The sequence below is a fragment of the Aricia agestis genome, chromosome 20, assembly GCF_905147365.1.
Source record: "Aricia agestis chromosome 20, ilAriAges1.1, whole genome shotgun sequence".
In the NCBI taxonomy this organism is placed as follows: Eukaryota; Metazoa; Arthropoda; class Insecta; order Lepidoptera; family Lycaenidae; genus Aricia; species Aricia agestis.
The window spans coordinates 10114445-10135098 of record NC_056425.1 but is presented as its reverse complement, the minus strand read 5'-3'; the positions used below and the strand labels follow the sequence as shown (position 1 = coordinate 10135098).

General features: G+C 37.7%; 1 protein-coding gene across 14 annotated transcripts in view; it reads right to left on the bottom strand.

Moving 5' to 3' along the window:
- LOC121737157 (potassium/sodium hyperpolarization-activated cyclic nucleotide-gated channel 2) overlaps positions 1-20654 on the bottom strand; it is a 301993-nt gene that overhangs the window by 59872 nt on the left and 221467 nt on the right. For 11 of the 14 annotated variants that reach the window (XM_042128732.1, XM_042128734.1, XM_042128738.1 and 8 more), the window contains 2 exons: positions 2140-2264; positions 1484-1635 (listed from right to left, as the gene is read on the bottom strand). In XM_042128732.1, coding sequence (XP_041984666.1) covers positions 1484-1635; positions 2140-2264 — 277 coding nt within the window. Of the gene's footprint in view, positions 1-1483; positions 1636-2139; positions 2265-9853; positions 10044-14629; positions 14809-20654 lie in introns of those variants that run through there. The other 3 variants (XM_042128742.1, XM_042128743.1, XM_042128744.1) reach the window with 2 other exon arrangements.

Sequence of the window (20654 nt, the reverse complement as noted above, 5' to 3'; positions counted from 1 at the left end):
TAGGATTACAGGGTAGGGGAGGTAAGGAAGGGAATAGGGAAGGGAAGGGTAGGAAATTGGGCCTCCGGTAAACTCTTTTTTTGTGTTTCACGCCGGTTTTATGTGAGCCCGTGGTATTTCTCCGGTCGAGCCGGTCCATTTGTGCCGAAGCATGGTTTTACCACGTAGAAAACCACATACTTGCGGTTATGTCCTTTATCTCCGAAAGTTGTTTAAAAGCATATGTATTTAGTTGGAAAAATGCTATTATTGTGTACCTATTGGTGCATTTAGTGCGCGCTAAAGTTTCTATTTAATTTTATTCTATTCAGCAAGTTTCTCTCCGTTATCATGTTTTAGTCTAAAAAGATGTGTATTTTTAAAAGGCTATTAAATAACGAACTTCGTTATTTGAACTATAAAATAACGAATTTCTAAAAAAAAATATTGATTGATTGATTGATTGTAAAATCCTTTTAAGAGCGCTTACAAATGAACGGCACTTGTCGACGGCTTAAATTTGCTAAGCCAGTTTAACTTATTTAACCTGTAGACCATTGCTTTAGTTAGGTAAGACAGTTTACCCATTTGTATCTACTACATGGAACTATGTAGTAGATACAAATGGGTAAACTGAGAATTTACGTTCGTTTAGCATCACTAACACATTGATTTATCTGGCAGATACGAGTGCAATCGACCGCTAACCGATATGTATCACTATACCGAACTATACCACATTTGCTGCAACCAATTTATAGGAACCCCGAACCAATATAGTTAATATTGGCTGATATCAATCGAATTAATTACGAATTAGGACTAATTTAGGAGGAGGTTAGACTCGGATTAGATTTTGTACCAATCAATAAAAACTATTAAGTTTATACTTCTGGCAAAATACCCAATATTTTGCACCAGAATTTCTTACAACAAAAATTCGTATTATAAACATGCCTAGTTATCTGAATCAAAAATCTAAGGTAGCAGTTATTATCCTATAGGGTGGATGGGGCATAGTTTAGCCCTCAAACAATAATAATTCTCGTCATCACAAAGTTTTCTTAATATTTTCGTTATTTTAGTCATGCTGTTAAATTGCAGAAGACTACTGGTTCAATCTTACAATATGCACAAAAACTTCTACCAGACATCCCTTTCTGCATTTAATTCCTAACATGGCTTAACCCTGCTCTTTGATAACTTTGGTCTATTTGAAATTCAATGCATCTAATAAAGAATAGTAGCAACTATGCTCCACTCGAGCTAACTTGTCGCTAGCGGTCATTGACTCCCTGTCAAAAACTTGTCATTTTCCATATAAACCGCGATTGACGATGAAGTGTCAGATATTGTCAATCGTGGTTTTATATGGAAAATGACAAGTTTTTGACAGGGAGTCAATGACCGCTAGCGACAAGTTAGCACGAGTGGAGTATAGCACCGTCAAACCCGACAAGTGTTTGTTTCATTGCAGGGTATGCCTTAAAATAAGTCCACTAACCTGAAACTACTGCAGGGGTGTATGACCCAGTGGCCGGCCGCCTTCTGCCGGATCCTCTCCTTCATCAGCGCCTTCTTGGAGCCGAAGAGCTTCATGGCGAGCTTGTTGTCGGTGGGCTGGAAGAGGGCCTGCAGCTGGTTGCGCAGGAAGCCCTGGGAATAAAGATATAGTCATAAGCATTGCTAACTCAGCTAAGTAATATGCAAGGTAATGATTTGTAACGTTGGAATTGTTCAATGTTCATATTAAAAGAAAAGGTACCGCGAAAAAGTCAGTAGTGTCTGAAAAATGGTAAATCATTAATGATAGTAAAAATGTGAGATGCGCGATAAAATCATAATACTTCAAAGTTCAAAGTCAAACTATTTTTTTACTCGAGTTCACATTCGGTGAAACTTCGTGAGTGAACGCGATGGAGGCACCCTGCAATCGGAGAGCTTTCGAGCCTCCGAATAAATCCGATTGCAGCATAGCTTCGAGCCTCGAGCTTATTTGAGGACCCAATGGTCCTGGTAAGTCCTCTTTTCGAGTAATTAGACGATTAAAAGTTATTTTACCACTGTCACCACCATACTGTTCATAACATAAGGGCCACGCCAAAAACATACGGGTTAAACGCACTTTGAGTTTAAACGCAACGATCATTAGGTGTTTACCTGCTTGGCGTCTGGCGCGGGCGGTGCGGGCTCGACGGGCGTGCCGTACAGCGACACATCGTCCAGACCACCGAAGTGGACCTTGCCGGTGCCGCTGCCCTGCTTCAGCGACATGTCGGCGTCGCCTGCAACAACACACATTGGTAAGAAGAGCTGGTAATAAATAAAGATGGCGCAGCATGCTGAAGACATTGCCAGGCTGGCCAACGATAAGTGGAAGACTTTGGGGGATGCTTTGACTAGGAATATCGACTAGTAAAAAATATTAATGATAATAATAGGTCCTATACCTGATTTGAGTATCGATATGGCCGATTTCATTGAAGCCAAGCAGTATAGTTAAAACTTAAGAGCCCATATGACCCTAACTTGACTACATACATTAACCTAGATCTCAAAATCTGTAAGGTCTAGAAAACTGATTTTTTGACACAGGTAACTTCAGATCATAAAGATTAAATGCTCAAGACGAAAACACGATTACTCAAAAAATACTCGATAGTTTCTTTTTTACAAAAAACCTTGTTTTAGACACATTTTTGCTTGGATCTTCGAGGTTTGCTGTCTTTTCTTTAATATTTTTTAATATCTAAAAAGGTATTGTTAAAACCTAAATTTGCTCAAAACACTTTTTTCATAATCATTATAGTTCGTCTTTTATTCAAGTAAAACTAACTCGGCGATGATTCCGCGCCGTCCTTTTTCACCTGGCATATGAAAGACGGGCGTGAGTGTGAAGAGAGAAGGACGATGTTTGATTTTTAGAGTCAGGTGAGCTCTTAATAGTTATCTTTACAGTACCCAAGTGTTCGCAATACACATTACACAAGTATACTCTGTTCCTTTTCTCATAACACATTGACCAGAGGTCAGGCACAAGCATTTGATTTGACTGATTGGAGGAGACCGCCAAGAAATACAATACATAATTTGAGATTTCCTCGGTAGGTTAAACTCTTCGATTAATTGCACCGCGTATTTAGATTTTGAATTTTGTAAGAAAAGTGTCCAATCTTAAATCTCAATTATAGTCTTGATATCATAATATAATATGGTTTATTGCAAGATTCTGTGTTGCTTAATGATTCGTATCATGTTGCACTGCAGTATGTTCGGAGCCTAACCTGGCGTGGAGTGCAGGGGAACGATGTCCTCTGGGAAATCATAGGTTATTCTAGTACCTGTGTTCGAATTAATTTCGATGTTTACTCACAGATTTGTACAATATGAGGTTAAGTGAAGGTAGGTTTATGATATACTTAAGCTATAGGTTCTTGATTACTGGACCACGGAGGCGTTCTTCATAACGTCTCCGTGGTCCAGTGGTTAAGAGCGTGGCTCTTGACTCGGAGGTCGTGGGTTCGATTCCCGCAGGCTGATCACCTGATGGTCTGACAAGTAAGATGATCCATGCGCCGGATGAGCATGTAAAAAGTCAGTCCTGCTCCTGATCTCTCGCCAGTCGTGTCGGTCTTCCGTACCACTGAGTTATGAGAGTAAAGGAATAGAGAGTGCTCTTGTGTACGCGCACACACTTGGGCACAATAAAATTACTCCTGCGTACCTGCACTGGTTTCAACGAAACCGGCCACCGTCACCGAAACCGGTCTGGGGGGTATTATATAGGTTCTTCTTCTTAGTCGTATCCTCATGGCTGAGGGACATGACCACCAATATTTGCTTTCCGGGATAGGGCTCTCCACTTATCTCTGTTTTTGGCCTGATGCATTACCTCCTGGAACGTGCAGTCAGCAGCCTTGACAATCGCGTCTGTTCATCGTGTAGCCACTCTTTTTTATTCCATTCAAGAATAGAGATAGTTTGTAAAGGTATGTCGGTTTCTAAGGTTTGACTATAGTTTATCTTTTTTTTTTTAAAGAAGGTAGGTCGCTGTAGCCCTGACGTCACTGCGACCCATGAGGATCTATTGTGACTCCTTCGCACTAGAGTATCATCCCCAACCCAATACTGCTCATAAATTGAACGATATGGTTGGGGTTGGTGCCACGAATTTCCTCTGTGGACGAGTATTCGTGGCGACCAAGGTGCCTGTTCCTGCTCTGTAGTAGAGCAGGGCAGTCGAGGAGAAGGTGAATAGGTGTTTCATCCTCCTCCTCATAGAATCTGCAAGTCGTTATGCTACAAATACCCATTCTGTTTAGTTTATCTTACTAACGCTTTTGACAATGTTAAATATGGAATTAAAAAAAAATCTAAAGTATTCTATTTTTCAAGGCTGTTAAAGATTTGAATGTATGCATTCGAAGCGAGAGTATATTTTATTATTTACCCACCACTAATACAACTTGCCAACTTACAAATTTGTTTTGAACTTCGTCATCGTTGACTACTTGTCTAAACGTTATTTGCTCTAAATAGGAGAGCATTGTATAACTAACTAGCTGTCCCGGTGAACTTCGTGTCACTTTAAAACCTTCCCTGGACTTCTACGAATATTTTAAGACTAAAATTAGCCCAATCCTTTCAGCCGTTTTCGAGTTTTAGCACTACTAACACAATTGAAAATCCATTTTTATAAATATAGATAAACAGTTTCATTATTAATGTTCACGAGTATCTTAGATATGAGCCAATCTTACGTCCCATTTGATACGAGAGTTTCAGGCACAGAGAAGTCTCAATATTGTATTACTATTGTACCAGTTCGCGATACCGAATCCAATTCTGATATTGTTCTTTTGTACATACTCGGTATACATTGGCTGTATTATGTTGGTATTTACTAGCTTTATTTAAAAGGGCGAGCGAATCGAGCCTTAGTATATCACGCCTATTGATTTTATTTATATGTAAATGTGTTATCATCAGTCTGTCAAGGAGTGACGACGCGAGCCCTCACAAAGCTCGGCTTTTAGCTAGTACATAATTATTTATCAATATAATCGAATTTATAAATTGTAAGTATGACATAATGCCGTCGTTAGTCGCAACTCGCAAGGCAAAACGGTAACATCCTAAAGTCCGTCGTAAGAAAGTGAAGAAATTAAAAAGTGGCAACATCGTAGTGTCATCCCTTTTTTCGTAGATTGATTTGAAAGGGATGACACTATGTTGCCACTTTTTAATTTCTTCAATTTCTTGACAGACTATAATAATTATTGTTATCTACTTAAAAAAATGGTCGATCTATTTATTTAAAATGTAAAAGATTTTTAATATTGATATGTTAATAACTTACGTACTAACTTGAGACAATAGGTAGGGACTGAATAAATTAACCGGCTTGGTATTGCATGGATCTCATAAATTTTTACGGTATAAAAACTGAGTTGCGAGACTTGGTTTTTTTACAGGATGTTTTTGATGGGATATATTATATCCGAAATTAATGCGAAAGTGAGTCTGTTTGTTACCTCTTCACGTCCAAATTGCTAAAACGACTTTGCTGTCTCTATCTAGTAAGTCAATAAGGAAGTAAATACGTACTTTGTGCAGTTAATTTTAGTACCAAAAGACTAAAGTACCCGGCCTAGCGGTGATGTCAGACTTGGAGCTGCAGTCGCATTCATTACAGTAAATTGACGGTAAGACTGCAATATTTAATTCATATGCACAGTGCACACTTTGGTGTAGAACTATTCAGTCATTATGTAATAGACAATAGGTATATGTTGTTTCAGTCAATGTTGAAGGATGTGTAATTCGATTCCAGAGTTTTTTTCTTGCGTCTATTACATGATAGTAACTACCTAGTTTACCTTTTCATTAGCGCTTTTGTTTGACTAACGTCAAATATTCAATCAACGCGTGCAACGGCGTAAGAAGTAACAGACAGACAGACATATAGACAAACATTTTTTTAACGTGTTGCAACGGCCTAAACGTCAAGAAAAAGTATGTACTCGTAGTAGCATTACTACTTAAATAAGTCGCGTTAAGTCCCGATTAAAAAGTTTAATTATAATGCAACGCGAAAGTTTAAAATGTTATATAGACAAACAGATAGACGGACAGACAGACACACATTCGCATTTTTAATATCAGTATGGATTTTCAACAAAAAGTTATATTAAATGCAAACAACATAATGTCATTCAATTTTAAATTCGTTTTGTACCAACAAAGGCACCAACTTTGCACAGTTACAAATAAACTACAAAAATAAATTGAATTTTCCCAAACTTTTGTGGAGTTATTTAAAAATTATTGTAGATTATTCCGAGGCCGGTTTTTAATCATGGCGAATAAAAATTTTTAAAAGCTAAAGTTATTAAAGAGGAAAAAGTTGCGATGTCCCGAGAGCGGCTCGTATTTTTAACATTTTGTTATTTTGTCAACTTTGTGCTGATAATGTTTGAGTGAATTTTGTGTAAAGTGTCACTTTACTATTAAGATAAATATTTTTATGCTGATAGGCAATTAAACTGAAATTATGTATGCGAAATTTCTGTTTGACAGCAGGTAAAAAATATTTTGCCCCAGTTGCATTGATGTTGAAATAGGCATGACATTGTATTGGGTTAATGCAACAGGAAAAATTGTTCATTATCTGCTGTCAATCGGTAATTTCAGTAGGCGTAATTTCTGACGGGTATCCTACCTTTACTTATTATGGTGTAAAACATTTTTGAAGAATAACTACAATAACTACAGAGGTGCTATGTTATTACCAGATTATTTAACTAGCAAGGGATGTTGGCTATCAAAACAGCCATAGCCCCTTAGATGAATGATTGGTCTCGCGCTCGCGTTACGACTAGATACCGTCGGAGTACTTGAAAAATGCGGCAACAAATAATACGCCTCATCGGGCGTAACCGCGCCAGTCGCGCCGCAAGCTTCGGGTGAGGTAGATGTGTCGAAAATGCCAATTTGCGTAGTGAGACTATGCAATAATAACACTACAAGAAACAAGAAAGGTACTGGCATCACATACCATCAGTAAATATTATATAAATCGTCATAAACACAGAAAAATAATATAAACCTGAAAATTCGGATCGGAGTACCGCTTGATGTTCAGTGTTGCCAATTACCATAAACTAAAAATTCCCAAATTTTTCTGAGATTGTGATTTTTATTTATTTATTTATTATATCTTATTTTTTTTATATATACATAGTGGCTGAGTGGATGAGCGCATTAAAATCTCTAGCTAGGGTAGCTGGTTCGAATCCCGCCAACGGAACAAAAAGTTTTCAAAGTTCCTGGATCATGAATGTGTATTACGGCCGTTCCCAATATTTGATCTATCTCTGGTTTTGCCCTACTAGAGATAGGAATAGCTCACATTAGACATTAGAGGCATACAAGCTCTTGCCCGCGACTTCGTCCGCGTGGACTTCAGTTTATAGCGCGCGGTGTCAACAAAATTGGTGTTAAAAGCTTTTTAAAACACTGGTACCCCTTAAATCAAAATACCCAAAACAGCCGTGCAGTGTGCGCATAATATAATATACTAGATGTCCCGCGCGGCTTCGCCCGCGTAAATTAGGATTTCTACAGAAACCGTACATTTTCCCATAAAAATATTTCCCCCGTTTTTCCCACATTTTCCTGAGTTAGGTGAGCGAGGTGCCGCATTCGGGAATCTGTGTTATTACCGTATACAGCACGGTATCTAGTCGAGCGCGCGCGCGAGACCAATCATTTATCTAAGCATAGCCCCTAACATATAAGTGGTAAGTGGTAACATATTATTATTATAGTATTATTATGATGGGTATTGGGTACAAGTATTAGACTAGGACAGGGATCACCAATTAGTTTCGCTCGGGGTCCATTTTAAGAAATGAAATGACCTTTGCGGTCCACACATTTTGTAAAAAAATATTTACTTATTTACAAAATCAATGAGAAAAGTGCCAACTTTTGTTGCTTGTTTGGAGTGAAATCGGTGCATACTTATACTAGATCCATTTCTGTGGTGCAAGCTATTAATGACATTAAATCCTGAAAATGATCATCATCAGTAAGTCGAGACCTAATTTACTTGTAGAGAAGTTCATCTTCAAAAATGCTTGGTCCGCATACAATGGGTCGGCGCGCGGCGGTCCGGATGCGGACCGCGGTCCGTCATTTGGTGACCCCTGGACTAGGACCTAGGTTATCATCCGATTATGATTCCTTGGTTTTGAGAGTTTCATACAGAACTTGAGTGTAACTAAAAAGATTACAGCGGGGCTAAAATGGTCACATTTAGCAATTACTCTCAATCAATTCAGCAAATGAATTGTCAAAACAGTCAAACTGACAAATGTCAAATTAGTACGAATTACTAGACATGAATTGCAAGCAGACTTCGCATTTTGCGATTTTAAAAGAATGATTTATATTATGATTCATAATATGATTTTCCAAAGCGACCATTTTAGCCCCGCTGTTATTATGGATTATCCCCGGCACTTCCAAGTTCCACTTTAATGGTTCATTGTTGAAAGTTTAGGAAACATGTTGAACATGTAAATGGCTAACAATGGGAGATTGTTTATAACCGCGCCGAATGCGATATCGGCGGTATGTGGAACAATCGTTGTTGATATAACACCTGAACAAAATCGAGGTTACAGGAAATTCTCTACGCATGTAATATGCTTCATTATTATTATTACGTCTTGTTTCTAGGTAATTTGGTACTTAAGGTCCTATAAACGGAGAGGCTTCTTTGACTGTGTAACTTAAGGCCCCCATAAGGGGTCGTCCATTAATCATGCGAGGCTCGAAGGGGGGAGGGTGGTCCGTAAAAAAGGTAGTCTTGAACCTCACCAATGTATGTATATCACCAATCTTTCAGGTTAAACTGACCAGAGGCAGATCTTACCTGAGTCGTATAATTGCTCAATAGGACTCAGATAAGATTGGAAAGAAATGAAATGAAGTTTGACAGCTCTACTATTCAATGTTTTGTTCTAGTCTATCAAGTGCCTTTCTCAACGTAACAGACGAAGACAAAATCCAATTATTATATTGCTTAACATAATATTATATTCCCATTATTTCCATGTAACATTTTACAAACCCTTAAGTATATTGTCCCTTCTGTAAAGATTAAAGACACACAAATAAATACATTTTAACCCACGCATGCAATAACAAAATAATTCCTAAATCCTGCCTTGTGGCCCAATGCTTATTAATTAATATATTATGTAAAACCTGTTGATTAATGGCTGGTTTACATTATCCCAATGCAGTGATGCCAGCACTGGGCTCCTACTGGAATAATGGAAAAAGAAATTGGAATGCCCTGGAATGTAATTTAGCGCATTCCAGTGCATTTCAGTACCCGCTTATGGCGTGGCGATGGATTGCATCACTGGATTGAAATAATGTAAGCCCGCCATTAGCCCAGCAGAATCGAGTTACCGGTGTTGTAAAGGTGTGCATTGATAGTACGTCCATTCAACCAAATGACCGGTCAACACTCCAAAAATGCACGTAAAACGCACGTTTGTTTGGATGGCTGCCGGCCATGTTAAGCTTGACCATAAAGAGGTTGACAAAAATGATTAATTTCATATGCAATATTTTTAGTTCAGCGGTTCATTTCACGATTTCCGTTCGACTTGGATTCGGAAATTTTACCGTACAACAATTGGTCAATGCCTAACGCGATAAGCGTTTATTAGATGTCGCCAGTCGCGCGAAGATGTTTTCGAATCAGATTCGAATCGCGCATTGGGAATCAGGGCCCTGGTCCAGCTATACTAGTGGAACTTAACGACCGTTCCATCAATGCACACAGTGAACTTACCTTTTGGCGTTTTGGAGTTAAGTCTATATTTCCGCTTGGAAGCCGTGGTGGCGGTTTGTACGTACAGTCGGTTAAACACACCCCATGCACGTCACACACAAGTTTAGTTGACAGAGAACCGGCGGGCCGATAGGTCGACTGTGACACTTGGCCATATGTTCAACACATGGACCCCGAGCTCCCAGATTGGCTACGTCACAAATACAAACATTATCGCATTTTACTTAAAAAAAAAATAAAGTTAGAACTTTGAGTTCAAGAGCCTAAAATAGGCAGAAACGGTAAGTAATTCTGTCGGTTTATGTCAAGAACAGATTTTGAATAACAACTTGATATAACTCGACCAAGCAACAGATTCGCCATCTGCTAATACGAATTAATTTCTCTAATAGTACGTTGTTGCAAGTATTGGTTGTTTAAATATAAAGTACTACTTAAAAAAATTCGAAAGCTCTAATTTTAAATTTAACTTCGACTAGACAATATACAAAGAATCTATTAACGTCTACAGTCTGCACTCTGCAGAATGGTTTAAACATTACTTAACTATAATAGAATAACATTTTCATTAAATTAAAGTTAGATTATCATTAAATGTCCCTAACTTCTCTGACTCTCTATTAAACGATGAAGTGTCTCATATGCAAGTTTCCTTAGGAATATTCTCATGTGTAGGGGCAACATAATAAAAATGGCATTGGCTGCAGCTTACTATTGACTATATTTAGACTAACGACTCAGCCACGTACAATCACGTTCACGTGCCCTTACAACGTAGACTAAGGCCCAATTTCACCAACGTCTGTTAGTGTTAACAGCTTGTTAAAATGCCATGTCTTCCTTTCAGTCATAGAAACGAAAGATTAAAGAGGTAACGTGATACTAATTCGAGCATTAATTTTAACTGTCGTTGGTGAAATTATTGTGTGTAACTTTTCTAATTAATCATATTCAGTAGCACCGAAAACTGACAATTCCTAGACTGCACGCTTTGCGTGGCCTTGGCTATCATCAAAAAAGCATAAAAAAATTACATTGACAAAGGCCATTTTGTATCTAAATTCTGCGAGTGTTTCTATTATTTCACATTAATACTCATAGCTATGTTAAGTTAGGGATAGATTCTCTCCTCAAGACCTAAAGAATGGAAGGAAATCACGCTGTTGTAGGTTGGCAAATCTTATGAATTTCACTGAAAATATCTTAACAATTCACAATACGTAAATCCTTTGTAATTTTTAACCGTACTTATTCTAATAATTTACAATAATGTTACAACGAAGATTCGAACATCATAATATTGCAAGTGAGTTAACTAGGTACTCATTGCCATCTTGTAAAGGATGTTCTATAACAGTCTCTTCACGTGGCATTATTTTAATGGTTTAATTGATAGATCCTAGGACATGAGAACAGGGGAACTTACGTAACATAATATATATTATTCTACAGATCATCATTGGCATTTTAAAGGGAAATCTTAGGAAGTTGAATAGGATATAAAGTATAATAAGTAATCATCTTTAAAACGTTAATGTAAGTACCAAATTCACTAAACATAATTTAAAAAAATATACAAAATTAACCAATTTTCAAATTTAATTTACTAACTTAAATTAAAAACTTCGGGTATTTCGTTAAGTTGTATTTGACATGGCGTTTCCGGTTTCGTGTGCACATGGCGCTTGCGATGTTTTCCATGTCCATACTGCATTGACATGTTATGGAATGTGTACAGGGTCCAGATAGATTTATCAATAAAATAATATATTCCTAATTAGCTTATATATAGGATATCCTGATAACAATTAGGATGTATGACTTATTCCCCCTCTTACACTGCAAATTGTTTGACGGATAAGTGTGAAGTGTGTCTTGAAATAGATCTAAGATGCCCCAGTCAATTACTGGCCAATTGAGACAAAAGGATAATGTTTGGCCGCCGTGTCAAGGCCAATGCGTCTTGTTCAATTGAGAAAAAAACATTATGTCACACGTGGATTTCTATGCAACAGCTATCAGCTTGGAGAATTCCCCAAGTAAAAGCAACCATAAATGCATAATAATACGCCGTAGTATGACGCGATATTATTATGTTTTGTTTCGACAAAAGTAAACTGTAAAGTAACTAATGTCAATACTTAAATTTAAAGAGTTCTGTGAACTCTAAAGTTCAGCTCAAATGGTTAGTCATCTGATCACTTGTTTGTTTTTTTTTTACTTTCTATCTATTTCATCATCTTATTTGATAATATTATTTGCTTTGTTTTGAATATTAATGACAGAAACTTCATGCACTACTATCCAGAAGTTTTGACAGCACTGATTGGTTACTATTTTGACTTTAGCCAATTAAAAGCGCTAATGAAATTCAAATAGAATCAGAAACTGGGCATTATGATTTAAGTATGTCATATTTATTCCAGACAGTTCTAACAACGATGTCAATGTCCTTAGCGATTGCATTGATTTGAAGTATCAAGAACGTTAAAGCAAGTATCAAGATCAATCAGGCGGCTATCGCGCTGAGATGAGAATAGCTCACTAACTGGATAATATCTGGTAGTCGCGTTTATTGATGTACAGCATGCGAGAACAAAGCTGTCATCTCGATGTTCTGAATTTGAATTTATTTTCTTCAGCCATATTTATTTTGTACCGTCATATCCTACCGCTTCCTTTACTGAGTATTCTGTTCCTCTTGGACCATGATGGAGTTGGACAACCATGATTGTCATCGTAATTACGATGCTGTTTGAAGTCACAATCAACGTTCATGGCCTTGTTACACCTACCGAGTAGAGAGGTGAGACAGTACTCTCAGCAATCAAATTGTCTTTTTGCACTGTCTCGCCATTCTCCTCGGTAGGTGTAATCAAGCCTTGACCAGAGACGATTGTGCAGTCAGTGATTGCAGCCTAGTATTATGCTCCTCTTCATGATCATAATCGCTTGTAGTCATGGGACAATCTGAAGAGATTAAGGGCCTGTTTCACCACTTCCTAATAAGTGCCGCATAGTTTATCTACAATTTAACTTGACAGATATAGTATGGAGAATCTGTCAAATAAGTTGTGGATAGCCTATCCGGCACATTATCGGTAAGTGGTGAAACAGGCCCTAAGTTTCAAATTGGTTATCTTTAATGGTTAAGCCATGTAACAAGGGGGTAAATCGACCGGTAGATAAGGACATGATAAGCACGAGTCAATGTGTTGATCTGTCAACTGAAACGTAAAAAACAACTGAACGCGCAGAAACGTCAAATAAAATATTGAATAACACATTGATGGCTCAATTCAAAAGTATAACTACAGGTAGTTTTGTACCTCGAGTTTGTATGAGAGTGGTTCTTGTGCTGCTGGAATAAAGGTCATCTCAGAGTTAGAATAACTGTGAACGGACTAAATGCTTTTACAGTTGAGTACAGCAGAACAATGCGCACCACGTGGTCTGCACATGATGTATCATTTAAGGACAAAAGAACGACATACATGACTCAAAGTGTGTGTTTTATAGTCAGCAAAAAATATAGAATAAAACTATTTGTAACGGAAGACTTCAAAACTAAAGATGTGGATCAACAATAAAAAGTTACAGCAACTTATGCAGAATCTGAAACATTTTTAGAGAGAGTCTCTAAAAATGTTTCAGATTCAGATATCCATGAATGAATCAGTTGACACTTGACAGTAAGGGCATAGAATACGGTACTAATTATATACTTGATGGGTAAGGGTAGAATTAGTTATTGTTCGAGGGGTATAAGAATTAACCAGGCTCTAACATAAAATATCATCCTAAACATGACCACAAAGATAATAATCTTAATCGTATCCAATTTATAATAAGCGCATATCCATGTTGGAAATAGTATTACTTTTTCCATCATAGAAATCGCGAGCGACAATCTTAAATAGTGTTTTTGACATACGTAATACGGAAGTCAGCTTTCGGAGACATATTAGCATAGGTAGGTACCTAACATTATGTCCTTTCTAGATATTAGAAAGTTGAAGCCTTTGACTCTAAACAATTACAATTTGCATAATTTGCCATCTGCAAGTAAGAGATTCATTTGCGTAATGACTCATGCCAAAATAAGGCTGAGTTCTTGTGACATAATGTAAAGTTTTGGATATAAAAACATAAATAGAGATGACAAACATCAATGAGGCTTAAAAAAGGATCGAACCCTAGCTGAACTAATTAACAACTTTAATTTGTATCAATTTACGGAATAGTTAATAAGTTTGTTTTATGAAGACGATATATGTCTAATGTCTATATTCACAGATGTATTTAAAATCAACAATGGCTTAAATGTTAATAATAATACAATCACCAAACTTGCATTCGGCTCGGTCCATTTGAATATGACCTTGATATACTCTATGAACTGTGAACAGAAATCAAACAAAACATCGGAAGGTCGGGAAAGAATATTTACATTATTGTACTCTTATTAGATAATACAGTTAATAATAAAGATTCAGATGTATAATTAAAAACATAATGATAAATCTTTATATAGAAGTGATGAGTCAAATAAAAATAACTGAATGAAACAGTGTTATCGCTTAACATTGTAGTGAAGTTCGCACGAGTCGCACGCATGCAAAACAAAAGTTTGTTTATAATAAGAACACGTACTAGGGCCCGCTAAACGTCTAGACACCAATGAAAAGGTGATAAGTTCTAGAAAGTTCATCTTAACAAGTCAAATGCTTCCAGATTGCGCGGTTATAAATAGCTGAACTACATTTTAAGACTCACTTTCGCCGGCGAGTCCGCATGTGTACTTCCGTAGTTTGCGAAAGAAGTAAGTTTTGAAACCCTCACAGCACATTGTCACTGTATTTACTTAGTGTATTTGCGGAGACATTTGCACTAGCGCGCGGGAGAGCGCGCGACGCGCGACTGCTCTGCGCGCCGGCCGCATCGCGATTGACAGGATTCACCGAACTCCGAAGGGCCGCGCGTGCGACCCCCGAATTGTTATTAATTATTGTAGGTACTTTGATCTCGTTTAGTATTGGGAAGTGATGGAAATGTCCTAAATGCTTGGAACTGTCTAATTTAGTCTGAAGGACTGGACTGGACTACGAAGTCTCAGAAATGTGGAAATTTGTTGCTTAATGTAAAGTAATGCTTTTGATTGGATTGGGGCAAAAATTAACCAATCAAAAAAGCTAGTGAAAAGATAAAAGTTCCTTTCATAAAATCACAGAAGCCGGGCATAAGACAGGTTAACAACTATTACATAATCCATATTCCAACGTACAATTCAAGGATTAGTTAGTCCTGTAATTATAATCTTATTTTATTAATAAGCCTTGATAAAGGAAGAATTATTAAGAAAGAAAAGAAACAGGACCCTATTAAATAAGCTGAACAAACATACAGGAAGTCTCAGAAATGAAGTAAAAGCGTAAGTAAAATACAAAGAGTTTGAAATATTTAAGCCCCCCACAAAAAATAGCAACAAATTCTTAACATTGAACAGCGCTAAACATCCAAAAAGCATCAAAACAATCTAATTCTCGCATTAGCGAGGATTAAGTAAGCGAGATTTATTCCAGTCTATTTTTAACCTAATCCGACCCATAAGAGCGATTCGTCAGTTCCAGTAGGCGGTAAACCGCATTCGCGTAACCACGAGTCGGAAAATAAAAAAAAGCATCTATTTTCTACTGACTGACTGATACACTGTTTCCAGTAGGAATCGTAATTATTAATGGAAACAGTGTAATACAAATAATTCCAATATAAACTTAGATCTAGCTTAGTAGTCCTAGTTAACATTAATTATTATTCCCGTGGTGCTCCGTGCTTCCCCTTTTGTTCTCTGACTTTCGGTCATTGCCACTTTCTGCTGTCTCCCGCTTTTTATGGGAAGGGAAAACTGTATACTTCCTACTCCTCCTATCATCTTCTGATTAAATTCGATGCAGGTCCCAAGACAGCTTTAGCATGTCCCTCGGGCTCCCTGAGATCATATCAAAGGGTTTTCGTGGTTGGATACCGCTGTCGATCCTGGCGACACAGGGGATACAGTGGTGGGTCAAAGCCAGTTAAAAAAAAGCCATATAAGACAACCACACTAATATTAGAAATACGAAAGTGTGTATATCTTTTAGCTTTTCACGCCCAAACCACTGAACTGAATTTGCTGAAATTTGGTATAGAGGTACTTTGAGTCCCGTAAAAGGACATAGGATACTTTTTCACCAGGAAAAATGTACGGTTCCCGTGCATTAAACGAATTTTTGCGGGCGTCATCTAGTTTTGTATAAAAGGTTTCAACAATAACAATTGATCAATCAATCTGTTCAAAGTGGGACAAATATTTTAAAATATTTTTATTTTTCACTCGGCTGAAAGGAGGCAAGTTATTACTTATTACTTATCAACGAGAGTTTTACTACGTGATAAAACTGCAAAGTTTTACGACTTTTATAATGCGAAAGTTAAACCATTATATTATACCTACTAAACTAGATAAAAAGCTAAAAAGCTGTTTAATTATTTTAAAGCAACATTAGAGCTGCTTCGTTCTACTTAATCGATTCTGTCCGTTTATCAAGCTAAAATAGGTGTTCTCATTAAAATATGTCGATGACATAATACAGGGTGTAACAAAACTAAGTGATAATACTTTAGGGTACGTACGTGTTCCTTGTAGAGAATTCACTGTGAAAGTAGCAGCGTTGAAAGACAAAAAAAATCACTTTTGTATGGGGAAACTCGTGACCCTCGGGCCCTTGCCCATACAAAAGTAACAAAAATGGTACCTATTTTATCGCTGAGGCCTGAGACCCCCCTTACTCCAACGTAAGATTAGATTTTTTTTTTATGAAATAAAGGGGCAAACGAGCAAACGGGTCACCTGATGGAAAGCAACTTCCGTCGCCCATGGACACACGCAGCATCAAAAGAGCTGCAGGTGCGTTGCCGGCCTTTTAAGAGGGAATAGGGTAATAGGGGAGGGTAGGGAAGGGAAGGAAATAGGGGAGGGTAGGGAAGGGAATTGGGCCTCCGGTAAACTCACTCACTCGGCGTAACACAGCGCAAGCGCTGTTTCACGCGGGTTTTCTGCGAGAACGTGGTATTTCTCCGGTCGGGCCGGCTCATTCGTGCCGAAGCATGGCTCTCCCACTTGAGTCGTGGACGCCCCCGTAGATTTGGGATGCACATATTGTTGTATACAGATCATAAGTTAGGTACTATTAGGAATACATAATATTATCGTAATGAGGAAGGAATATTTTGATGTAACTAGACCAGAGGGAAGAACATGGGCCGTATTTCATTGAAATGTGTCTACGGTCCGTAGGGTGATTACTGATTATCTTATGAGAGTAACAGGCGATTAATAGCAGATTTTGCAGAATATCTGCTGCACAATAGACAGAACCAACCAGTAGGTCGACGAAGTGTATATTATCAAAGATAGGTTTGTTGTAGTATGTCACATAATATTATTGACTGCTGGCGCGTGCTGTAACACTCCGTTGTTGAGCAGCGAGACTAAAATTGTCGCTTTGGAGAATCATATTATTATGAATCATAACATGATTCATTTTTTTAAAATCGCAAAATGCAAGTCTGCTTGCAATTCATGTCTAATAATTCGTACTAATTTGACATTTGTCAGTTGGACAGTTTTGACAATTCATTTGCTGAATTGATTGAGAGGAATTGCTAAATGTCACCATTTTAGCCCCGCAGGAGCATGCTCGCAGCGGTACCACGTGGTACAACGAACCGATTTGTCAGCTTGTTCGAAGTTGGCCTACTGGTTAGTTTTGTCTATTGTACTGCAGCTGATATTGTGTTGTATCTGCTGTCCAACGCCTGTTGTATAGCTGTCGCAATAATCGCCCTATCGGTTTATTTGAAATCTAAAATAATAGACGTTGAGACTTGAGATTGTCAGCAAACATACAAAAATAATATCTTCGGTCGCGATCATTTGTTTCGTAAACAATTGAATTATTCGGTCGTCTGAAATATGGCGGAGATCAACAATATCCCAGATTTGTGTAACAAAATGTCCGCCACCGTGTTCAAATTACCCATTGACTACTGTGAAATTTGTCATTTGCCCGCGCCGTAACTTAGAACGACAGAAACAAAACCATAGCATGGCTCAAAAATTAAAAGTAAAAATATCTCTTTGACCGACTACGAAGGGCACTCGTACCAATAATAATAACTAGCTAAAAGCCGAGCTTTGTGAGGGCTCGCGTCGTTTTTCTGCTTGGTAATAATCTTTAAGGCAGTTTTTTAAATATTTGTATAGTAGGTAACCAACCCTTCACAGACCGATGATAACATATATCTACATAAAAATTATAATTTAAAATTACTATGTTAAAGAATAGGCGTGATAGTTTTTCAGTAAAGTGTACCACAAAAGTGCTACAAAAGTACCACAAAAGTACTAGGGCTGGCTTTGCTCGCCCTGATAATATTTTTTTTTTTATGAAATAAGGGGACAAACGAGCAAACGGGTCACCTGATGGAAAGCAACTTCCGTCGCCCATGGACACTCGCAGCATCAGAAGAGCTGCAAGTGCGTTGCCGGCATTTTAAGAGGGAAAAGGTTAAAAGGGGGGGGGGGTAAGGGAATAGTTGAGGGTAGGGAAGGGAATAGGGTAGGGGTTAGGGGATTGGGCCTCCGGTAAACTCACTCACTCGGCGAAACACAGCGCAAGCGCTGTTTCATGCCGGTTTTCTGTGAGAACGTGGTATTTATCCGGTAGAGCCGGACCATTCGTGCCGAAGCATGGATCTCCCAAGTTTAAATTATTATGACTACAGTTTACACATTAGCTGAGATCGAGGCTTGGGTTTAGGTGTTAACTTGTTAATCTTATAATGCTTCGGTCGGATACCTGCCCCCTTGTTAATACGAGTACAATATAAAAAAAAAATACATTCGTTGTAATCTTTAATTTCACTTTCCCAATATTCCAGTCAAAGACCGTAGACCTTGTATAGTTATTCGCTGTTTGAATATTTCAAGAGCTGTAGATATTTCTCATAATCACGTTATTGAGCCCATTGTAATTTGTAGGACATGCAGGTAAATGCGCAGCTTACTGACGATTACTTTAATCATAGTCATTCGCTGTAATGACATTTTAATATGCATCGTCAAGGTGTAATACATATACGGAACACATAACATACCTATAAGTATCATGCAACCATAATTATTATATTGTATACTAGTCTTAAGGTTCACTCGTCGTAACTGGGCGGTACTCCCTGTCAAAAACTTGTCATTTTCTATATAAACCGCGATTGACAATAAGGTGTCAGATGTTGTCAAACTCGGCTTTGTATAGAAAATGACAAGTTTTTGACAGGGATTCAATCCTATGTCCTTTCTTGGGACTCAAAGTATCTCCATACCAAATTTCAGCAAAATCGATTCAGCGGTTTAAGCGTGAAGAGGTTACAGACAGACAAACACACTTTCGCATTTATTAGTAAGACGTATGGATGATATAAGTTTAAGATCGCTCAGCAGAAATATTATTGTTTCCATTTTAAACTTTGTATTTAGTAGGCAAGGAATGAAAGTATCTAATACTTAGATTTTTAAGAAAATGAGGAAATGAAGAAAAACTTTAAAAATTCTCGAAAATACTTAAAAGTGTATTCAAAATCTATAAGTAAGCAAAATTAATAAGTTCTCTGGTTTATTTGCGTTTTTATTAAACCAATAAAATGATTGCAGTATAATGCTTATTTCACGGCAATTGACTTTAATTACTGTATTCGAATTTATTATGCTGATGTAGATATACGGCGGGCGGCGAGGCGGCGCGGCGCGAACGCGCGGTTTTGGTCGCTACACAACGAGATTAGATAGCGGCGTGGTCGTGGGCCTTGGCGCTGCTTAGGTACAATTGCTTGTGATCTCATGATGCAGCGGCCAAACCGCTCGTTCGCGCGGAGTGCGGACGCATGTAAATCGAGCCTTTCTTAGGCCCAATTTCACCAACGACTGTTAAAGTTAATGCTCGAATTAGTGTCACGTTACCTCTTTCGTTTTTCATTTGAATGAAAGAGAAGACATGCATTTTAACAAGCTGTTCTAATAGACGTTGGTGAAATTATGCTTAGACTGATTGACTGAACTGATACTAGACTGACCGTGTAAACGCACTCTAAGGTTTAGAGCTCAGACTGAAGGTAATAAATCAAAACTACTTACTGAGCTGTCGATTTTATTACTCAAATAACATGTCCGGAAGTTATTTTATGTACGTCAATAAATTATACAAGTAAATAATACGACTCTATAATAATTTTATTACCGTAATTTTAGAATGTTTACGTTCAATAAATTTTAACGGTTTATATTCTTGTTTGATTGCGCCAATCTATTAAACTTTAAACTGGAATTCAATGGTTTAAATGTTTACTCATTAGCTAATAGCAATATTATGAATTCGCATTTTTAAATTTGGAAACTACAAATCAAATTGAAAACCATGTATTTACATTGTTGTTTAGGTTTTGTGGTCTTTTCAAATTTCAAGATTTTTTCGTAAGGCATGCCAATGTGGCCAAAATTTTTACGTCTCTCTGTCCACGTTACTTCATGATGGATAACAAAGATTGAGAAGCTATTTACAACATGCACAATGGCCGTCAATCATAGGCGATCATGGACAAATATACATTCAAATACACGTTCGTATAATCGCTTCTGTAGGTTCACTATGGTCCAACATGGAGATGCCGTTTATCAAACCTTGCAAAAGGCGTAACGACTTTTCAT